The sequence below is a fragment of the Pan troglodytes genome, chromosome 7 (genome assembly GCF_028858775.2).
Source record: "Pan troglodytes isolate AG18354 chromosome 7, NHGRI_mPanTro3-v2.0_pri, whole genome shotgun sequence".
In the NCBI taxonomy this organism is placed as follows: domain Eukaryota; kingdom Metazoa; phylum Chordata; class Mammalia; order Primates; family Hominidae; genus Pan; species Pan troglodytes.
Genome location: NC_072405.2, coordinates 28152367 through 28162210, shown reverse-complemented (window position 1 = coordinate 28162210; position 9844 = coordinate 28152367). Strand labels below are relative to the sequence as shown.

General features: G+C 41.7%; 1 protein-coding gene across 14 annotated transcripts in view; it reads right to left on the bottom strand.

Annotated features, from left to right (window-relative positions):
• Positions 1 to 1136: 1136 nt before the first annotated feature.
• INTS10 (integrator complex subunit 10) overlaps positions 1137 to 9844 on the bottom strand; it is a 35072-nt gene continuing 26364 nt past the window's right edge. For 7 of the 14 annotated variants that reach the window (XM_016959175.4, XM_016959176.4, XM_063816899.1 and 4 more), the window contains 4 exons: positions 8963 to 9125; positions 7405 to 7498; positions 3956 to 4033; positions 1137 to 1555 (listed from right to left, as the gene is read on the bottom strand). In XM_016959175.4, the coding sequence (XP_016814664.1) occupies positions 1399 to 1555; positions 3956 to 4033; positions 7405 to 7498; positions 8963 to 9125 (492 nt within the window). In that variant the 3' untranslated portion in view covers positions 1137 to 1398. Of the gene's footprint in view, positions 1556 to 3955; positions 4034 to 7404; positions 7621 to 8962; positions 9126 to 9844 lie in introns of all 14 variants that reach the window. The other 7 variants (XM_016959178.3, XM_016959177.4, XM_063816901.1 and 4 more) reach the window with 2 other exon arrangements.

Below are 9844 nucleotides of genomic sequence, written 5' to 3'. Positions count from 1 at the left end.
TTTCTAAGACCTTTTATGCAGAGTAACTGCAAAACTTCTTAGCTCTTTCATTAAATACTCCCTTGAAACAAATTTTATTGATGTTTGTCTTCTGTATAATTTCATGAAGAGCAAAAGGAAAATAACATTAGCCTAATTAAAAAAAAATTAGCCTAATAGCTAATGTTGGCCAGCACTAACTACACTCAAGGCCCTCTCCCAAGCATTTCACGTGGAGCAACATTTCATCCTCCCAATAACCAGCGAGGGGAGGACCACTCAGCTCCGTTTTCAGACAAAGCGCTTGAGGCACACAGAAGTTACCTTGTCCACGGTCACATAGCAAGTAAAAGGCAGGGCAAAGCCAGGATGCAAAGCCACACAAGGCCACCTGGCTCCAAAGCCCCTGGGTAGAAACCAGTGGGCCACCCTGGCACAGCAGCAGGGCCTTCCTGGAGCCAGACAGCAATGGGGAGGCTGCTCTGCCACACCTCGCCTCTCACCTCCACTTCCTGTCCTGGGCTTTTCAGCAGCCCTGAGCACCTCTCCTTCAGGGGACCGTCAGTGGGGAGAGGTCAGGCTCAAATTCATTTTTACATAAATGTTTTTGGTGTTAAAACTTCCCGAATGAGGCCAGGTATGGTGGCTCATGCCTGTTATACCAACACTTTGGGAGGCTGAGGTGGGATTGCTGGAGGCCAGATGTTTGAGACCCACCTGAGTAACATAGTGAGACCCTGTCTCTACATAAAATTAAAAAAAAACAGCTGAGCATGGTTGTGTGTACTTGTAGTCCCAGCTACTTGGGAGGTTGGAGGCAGGAGGATTGCTTGAGGCCAGGAGTTTGAGGCTGCAGTGAGTTATGATCGTGCCACTGCACTCTAACCTGGGTGTAGAGTGAGACCTTGTTTCTAAAAAAGAGATCACCTGAATGAAAACGTCTAATATTATGTTGATATGTAATACCGACCAAAGCCTAACTATGGAAAATAAAATCTTAAGGTCATGGAAGACATATGTCTTTTAAGTAAGTATCTATATTAGTAAAATTCATTACTCAATTCAATTATGCTGGATTTTCCCCCTTGCTATATGCTTAGAAAAGAAGAAAAATGCACCCCTGTTCAAAAACTCATAAGAATTAAATTTTTAAAAACTTCAAATTTTAGGATGATTTTTATTTACAAAACAGATCGGGACTTTTGTTTTACAAAAATTACAAAAAATGACTCTTAAAAATAGAAATAGCTTCTCAGACTCTTGGCAACTACTCTTAAGCAACCAAGGAGTTAGAACTCAGATGGTTTTCTTCTTTGTAACAGCAACAATGACCACGGCTCTGTGCCATGGCAATCACTGCTGAGTGTCTTCTCCTACAATTACACAGCCCCGAGCTGTGTCTGGTGGAAAGGTCTCCACTCAGGTCAGAGTCTGAAGGAGCAAGATCTTCTCGTTAATGCAGAATCTGTGCAGAACCACCATCAGATTCTCTCCACAGCGGGAGACCTGGCGCTCCATGGCCAGGCGAAAGTCCTCCTTCACGCCTTTGGTGATGCCTCGAGTTACAGTGTGGTGCCTGAGGTCAGCAATAGGGAAACAGACAAAGACCAGGGGTTAGCACCAGCATCGCTGATCGCTGCTACTTGGGTAGGAATAAAGCCTGCCCCATATCTAAGTATAATTTCAGATATTTTAAAAAGAACACAAGAATAGCCGCAACCAACCAAACATTCCAGCCCATTCCTCTTCAGAAAGACTTAAAACTAGACAGACATCTTTCTCACTCTATAAAAGGTTACTTCAAACATTTAATTGTTCAGTAAAATGCCACCTGCTTTGCCTTTGAATCAGTGAAGCTCTGGTGTTATGCATCCCTACTGCTGACTGGTACACAATTCAGTTACTTAGGGCCAAATGGGTCCAGTCCACACTGGCTACAAAGAGCTCATGTCCAGCCAGGCCAGCAGACCCTCCAGAGGCAGCAGCAAGGAGGGAGGAGACCTGAATGAGCCAATCACCCAAGTGAGCTCCCGCCATGGCCCCCGCAGCTGGTGCTCCCAGAAAGGTTCAGGGCTCCTGCACAGCCGGGGTCACAAGCACGTCTCTCTCCCCAGGACACCAGAATAGGGCAGCTCCTTTAAATGCTGTGCCCATCTAGACTCTCATATGTTGAAGAAAACGCAGCGGGAGGTGGGGTCCTGACACAAGAATGTGGCACAGGTCAGGAGAGAGAGGCAGAATCTCTGAGGGGCAGAGGGAGTGGACTGCGTGGTCCTACGCTGTCTGGGCACTCAGGGGAGACCTGCACATGTGTGGAAGGGGTGGTGGGGACACAGGGAAAAAGGTCTCTTAACTACACCCCAAAGGTTGTGCTTTAGAAAAAGAAATCACACATGAAATCCCAGGAAACGGAAGAAACAAAATGAAGAAAGGAAAAGAAAAATCTAGCAAAAATCAGTCAGCTCAGTTAAGAGGAAGGGAGTTTTACCTACTAGTTCAGCAATTTGGTAGACTTAGACAAATAAAAGTCACCTCTGTTTCCCACCCTGCTGCCTAATTTCCCTCACACAAAGTTATAAGGATTGAAAATGAAGATTTTTTATGTTCTGGGCAAGATAAAAGTGTTAAAATTATTCTAAAATGTTTCTGTTTTTAAAAACTTGTATTAATGATCATATCAAATAAGGACAACAGGAGTCACCAAGTTGTAAAACAACAGATGAAAAGAAAAAAAGATCCAGCTTTGTTAGATAAGTAAAGCTATCACAGAACCTTCTAATGCCCATGGATGTTTTAAAGAACTACAGGGGAAAACAGCAGGGCCGTGGGGTAAATGCACACTTCTTTGTGACTATCTCTCGTCAAATCTGGATGGGTAGCTCAGTAGTTAGGACATAGCATCAGTGAGGTCCCACCAGGATAGATGCAAACCATTTATGCTGCCCTGAGATACTGCTCTTCTGGGTCCCAGGCTGCAGCCTCAAACTGGAGCTGACCCTCTGACCAAGCGGTGGTTACTGGCACTTGCAGACAGTTAGCTAAAGGGCAAACCCTCCTTTTTTTTTCTTTCTTTTTTTTTTTTTTTTTGTTTTTTGAGATGGCATCTTGCTGTGTCACCCAGGCTGAAGTGCAGTGGTAATGATCTCAGCTCACTGCCACCTCTGCCTCCTGGGTTCAAGCAATTCTTGTGCCTCAGCCTCCCGAGTAGCTGGGATTACAGGCACATGCCACCAGGCCTGGCTAATAAACCCTGCTTTTAATACCACTAAAAATATAACTAAATGCTACATCCTGCAGATCAGGGTCCAATTGTATTATCTCCATATATAAAGAGTGGCACAATTCAATTATATTTCTATTAGAAGTGCTATCACTTTGGTAAGTTTGGATGAAAAAGAGAATTAGTAAGCTTTTGTGGTTTAAGAACAGGATAAACCAGCTAATAAATGTGGCATTTTAGCCTATCAAATATTTTCGATTCAGAAAGGTAAGGTCTGAAAAAACATCAGTAGCAGGAAAAAAAACACATTAGTGCCTATTTAGATACCAGGCAACTAATTGCTAATATGACCATAATGATTGGTCACTCATATGAATATCCACAAATAAAAATGTACTTAAAATAAACGTCAGCATCCTTAAATATATATGACCGAAAGCCTTAAAGTTTTATCAAAAGAGAATCATAGTGCACCTAAGCTAATGTGCACTTAATTGAATACAGATTTATATAGCTTTCATTGTTTTTTCCAGATCCATAATGATTTTTAAATCGAACACAAACACACTGGCAACTTATGGAAAAAAATAAGAAATGTTACAATATTACAACCAGATGGTTTGCCAAAATGCAGAACAAATTAAAAAATAAAGAAAGCATGAAAAAGAGCACTGAGGAACAAAGAGCTGAGAACCATGGGCAGTGAACATGTTGACAAACAGCACACTATGAGCGGGCGTTTATTCCACTTGGTACCTGTCAGCAGTCTGTATGCTGGGCTGAAGCACAGGTAAGAATTCCTGCTGCAGCAACCCCATGGGAGGGCTAGAAGGCCTTTAAAAAACAGCAAACAGCAGCATTCAAACACCCACACCGACTCACCCTGCACTGCAAAAACAACACTCCAGAGAAAATACACAAGACTAGAAGCAGACTAAACAGAAACTCATTAACCTCAACAAGCCCCTGGCCGTGGCTGGGTGTTTAAGGAGACTGGGGAGAAGCTAGCCAGCCCTCACTGCACCCGCTGCTGCTGGTGCGTGTCCAGAGGCGTCTCAGTTCCTGGTCCCAGAGCTCAGCCCCCTTTTGATGTGGTATAAAAAGCGACCAGTGAGGAAGAGGATGATGGAATGCAGCTGAATGGCAATAGGGAGTAGGGGCAGCCTTTGAGAAGACACATTTTCAAAGCCAGCCTCTTTACTTTCCACTCTTCTCACGGTACACCAGTCCCAGCATTCAACCTGGTGATGTCTGGTAACCATCTTTAACAGGACTGAAGCCCCACCGGAGAGGCCTTCCAAGAGGACTAAATGGTCTGGCAATGTTTTTGATTAAAAAAAAGGGTGAGTTTCAATTTCAAAAACGTATTGAGAACAGATGGGGGAAAATAAGAGTCCGGGACCCATGGCTGTGCAGAATTCTGTAACAACAAAAATTTAGTGTGTTAGCTGGTGATCACCTCATAGAACATTATTATCCACCCTATTCAGAGTATAAGTAGGACATTGTTTTCCATTTTAATCCACTCTAATACAACTAAGATACTGCATTTATCAGCACAGAAACATTTCTCTATTTTAAAATACTTAAGAGCAAAAGGTCTGTATAACAGATTAAAAGCTTCTCCCTCCTTTGAGTGAAGCACCGGGTGCCCTCAGTGTTGGTACTGTACCTGCTTGCATCCCAGATGCCACAGCTAGGGCAGACTCACAGCCTTACCCCCGGGGAGAAGTGTACACTGCTCACAACATCTCTGCCACTCATCTGGAGGGACCACCCAAAAGGTCTGTAATGGCTTCAGAGAACTTGTTTGGAAGCCAAAGGGAAAAGGAATTTAGATTGTTTAATAAAGATTCCAACCATTCCTCAGTTAGGAAGAGCTCTCTGGCTTAAGCAGTGTGCTTTCTACCATGTTAATTTAGGCATAAGTAATTAAGCTTGAGATTCACACAGTGAAGACTGGGCAAATCCCTACGAGGTCAGATCATTAGGGAATAATCCCTATTCCTGCTTCCAAATTGATGAAACTGCAGCCTTCCTAAGAGGCTTGTCTTCTATAGAAAGTTAGAAGAAATTAAGGGTTATATTGATCAAGGTGGGAGACCCTGGAGTTATCCCTCACTAGTTAGAAGTGCATGATGGGTATCCTTTACACAAACAACTCCAAACACTCTTCCCTGTGATACTAGCTGGTACCCAACACTCCCCTTGCTCTCATTCCTCATCCTAGGGTTTGTCCACGTGGACTTATGTCACTCTTCAGCTCAGTAAAAACTGGTAGAAGAAGAAAGGTTCAGTACAATGAAGTCTGAGGTTCAACTGTTGATTTTTTGACAATCCATCTCTCACACCTGCACTAACAGTTAGGCATTATCTAGGTAAAGTGATAATCATCTGTAGGTTTAATCCTATGTACACAGACTTCGGTTCCACTATGGCTGTCTCTATATTAACTCGTATAGTGACTGCTGATGGGAATTAACTAAAAAGCTTGATTCAGGGTGTATTTGTATATCCAGTTTCAAAGTCTAGAAAACAAATCACAATACAAAAGGGGTTACCTGGGCTTCCGTATCCAAAGGTAATCTTTATCCCCAAACACTGTTAAGAATATTTTGAACAACATAGTTATTCTTCCCAAAGTTTCGATTCACGATCTTAGAAAAGTAAATGGGGATGGGAAGATGCCAGTCCTTGTCCATCCTGCTTAAGCAACCCAATGCAGAAAGGTCTCGTGTATTTTTAAAAAGAGCATTGTTCTTTTATTTTAAAAGTTTATAATTTAATAACACTTATAAGATGAAGGAGAAAAAACCACTTAATCTTTCCATTCTTGAGAATGGAGTCCACAAGACCCTATTCTTGCTAGACACAAAAAGAAATGTTTGCTACGCAGCAAAGTACTGAGGTTACAGAAATCTAAAATGAACATTTCTTACTTCTTTCCCTAGGCATTTCTAAGACTATCAAGATAGAACAAGATGTGGATTTTTGCTTTCAACCACTGAAAACTAGTTTATTCCACAATTGAGGGAAAAAGAAAAATGTTTTTAGTTTTAGCAGTACTTTCTTCTCATTCAGGATTCAGTCTCTTGCAGAAACTCTAACACTGACTTACAGACACACTGAATGTGCAGGAAGCAAAGGAGGAAGTATGAAAATAAAACTACACGTGGCATTTACAGCAGAGAGGATATATTACCCAAACTACAATGAGGATTGAAGGAGAGAAGCAAGATTTATGAGCTATTTAAAAATCATAAATGGTCACTAATTTGGCATTTTCATCTGGGCCAACCCGGAATTTTAGTAACATCTTGTGAGTTCAGGGGAGTATGGTGGAGACCAACCACTCCCACCATCATTTCTTGGGACAGGTGTGTTCTTAGAGGCACTACACCTGGCTATTAATACTTCGTGTTATGTAAGTAATGAGGACTGCATAGGAGGGCTTCATAGGTAGTTTATAAATAAAAAGTCTGTAGTTTTTCCTAAAGAATTTTTCTAACCCAGCACAATTTTAATTAAGCACAGCTGTTTCTTTTTTTTTTTTTTCTTTTTTGAGATGGAGTTTCACTCTTGTTGCCCAGGCTGGAGTGTAATGGCATGACCTCGGCTCACTGCAACCTCCACCTCCTGAGTTCAAGCAGTTCTCCTGCCTCAGCCTCCCAAGTAGCTGGGATTACAGGTGCCCGCCATCATGCCCACATAATTTTTTTTTTTTTTTTTTTGTATTTTTAGTAGAGACGGGGTTTCACCATGTTGGCCAGGCTGGTCCTGAACTCCTGGCCTTAGGTGATCTGTCCTCCTTGGCCTCCCAAAGTGTTGAGATTACAGGCGTGAGCCACCATGCCTGGCCACACAACTGTTCTTAATTAAAGGCACTCTGTGACTAATCAGAAACTTATAGAATCACCCTATAAATTTTTGAAAGGAAAAGATACCATGAATGAGACTTTTGTCTAGTGAAAAAGTTGCAAATGTGACAAAAATACCCCAATTTAAGCAAAGTGTTTTAAGAAATGTAGTTAAGGAAATGCAAGTTTTTCAAAGGGTACCCAGAATCAAACTGACTGTCATAACAGAGACCAGGTTTAAAGTCCTTTGTATTAAATTTTTGATAGGTATAGACATTTACAAATACTTCATACAAAGACACAAAAGGTGAGCACTCAGCATGGAAGAGCAAAAGAGAACATGCTTACTTGATCAGCATTCCTTGATTGGGTAGTAATTCCAGATGAATTTTCCCACCTTCCTGAGTTCTCAAGTAGGCAAATTCCTCCAGCATATCAATATCTGCAGGCCAGATTCAGGTTAACCACATGTAAAAAAAGGTGCTAGTTTTCTCTGATGAGGAAATGGGGTCTCGGCAGTTGAGTAACTTGCCCATTGCCATCCCACTAAAAAAGGTGCCAGTTCTCTCTGATAAGGAAATGGGGTCTTGGCAGTTGAGTAACTTGCCCGTTGCTACCCCACTAACTGCAGACTCCATATTTGAACCCAGATCTGTCTGATGCCAAAACCTGATTCTTATACCCACTAAACTCCCTCACACAGATAACTCTTGGCATGAGATGTGCCAGGCTAAAGAGTGTGAGGACAACATGTTTTCCATATCAATAATAATTAATACTACATGGTCACAAGAGCAAAATTTTTTTGTTTTCTTAATAAGAAATGAAAGAGGAGGTGAAAGTAGGGAGGATTGTTTGGTGTTACAGAACATAAAATTCATAAAAATCAAGTGATTACTTCTTCATAACTGGGGTGCAAGGGTTTTTAGATGCATTAGAGGAGGAAGCTTCTGTGAGTCACCCAAATTTTATGCAATATGTCGATGACATTCATGTATGCATTTTTCTAGTGAAAAATTATGTAACTATCATTAGATTCTCAAAAGATATCTGTCCCAAACCATGGTTAAAAACTATTACTTTGGCCTGGTATGGTAGTGCACACCTGTAGTCCTAGCTACTCAGAAGGCTGAGGTAGGAGGGTCTCTTGAGCCCAGGAGTTTAAGACTGCAGTGAGCTATGATCACACCACTACACTCCAGCCTGGGTGACACAGCAAGACCCCAACTCTAAAAAAAACAAAATAAAAATAAAAACTATTGCTCTGAGCACCTGAACAAGAATATCATTTAGATTCCTTGCGATTCAGAAATAATGTAATAAGATAAACAATGAAGTAAAAACACCCAAATTGATAACTAACCTTTAATTCAAAGGTCTTTCCCTAAAAAGCAGTGTGAAATACAGCATTACCTAATGTCAGGAGCAGCTACTGTGCTGTGCAGCATCTCTGGTGGGTACTCATTGGTAGGTAAGACAGCTATGGCAGGGTGCCCTAACAAGTGATAGCAGGGCACAGCCACTGTCCCCAGAGGCTATAGGAAGCATTCTTTTGATAGATGGAAGAAGAGGAACTATTAGTATTATATTCCTTGACTAAACCAGGCAAGCTGCACCTATCAGCAACCTGTAGGCTATTACTGGAGGCATTTTGGGTACCTTCTTAGAAGTCACCTAGCAGTGGAAAATGGAAGAGGGTTGTAAGATTCCCAATTCCTTGAATCACGTCTTTTACGACTTTGAGAAGATCAACTGCCACAGCCCCAGTTTTAATCCCCATTCCTTCTCTTCGCTGCAAAATAGTAAAAATCATTATTTCTATCCAGAATGGTTCATTCTTTTTCTATCATGTATTCATTCTAAAGAAAATCAGAATGTGTTATGCTTAAACAAGAAAAAAGGATACTTGTAACGTAATTGAAAAAATTCTCATATTGGAAATTTCCTTGTTGGCAAATTTTATTGACAGCTTTCAGGAAAAGATTCTCGCCCCGTGGCCACTCTTGCTGAAGCAACACAATCACATGCCCCAATGCCATGTCGTCTCTGTTGTCTGTGAAAGCTCTAAGCTGCAAGACAAAGATTTATACAAGACAGAAGGAAAAGGAAGTCACAGGGTAATCTGAAATACAGCAAACATCACTTTCCAAAAATATGCTGTATATGCAAATGTGTGATAAAGGTCATTAGAGTAAGAAGGAAACAAAGGCAAAACGAAATGGCTGGTAAACATCACAGCTGCCTTCTAAGGAGGGCGGATTCTAACCAAAGAAGCCTCAGGCTCCCTCTGCACAGCTGCTGGCAGTGTGTAGATGGCAGTTGGACATGGGTGGGCCTGAAGCTTTTGTATATGAGAATCAGGGGCAGAGAACTTTGATTCATCCTGTGTAATGGAGAAATAAATCTGAAGATTTCTTTGAAAGGGAGCAGATGGGAGTGGAAGGTGGGCAAGAGGCCATCCAGGAGAGAACTGTTTGTAGAGAACATGGGATTGCAGAGAAGGAAAGGTGGTGAGCCACAAGGAAATAAGCAGAAGTGTGAACTAAAGAAATGGTCAAAAGTTTTTGTTTCAAATGAGCGGTTATGCATAAAATCACACTTTAAATTGTTTTTGTTGCCCTAAAAAAGTGATATGGATGATGAGTTAAGTGGGAGTTACTGCACTGAAGTGGAGACCCAATGTTTTACTCTCTGGCCAACAAACCTTCCAGAAACAATGAAGCCTCCCTGCTCTAAGGCTCTGCTTTACCTGCAGCCAAGGGCCTTGGCGTTCTTTCAAGTCCTGGAA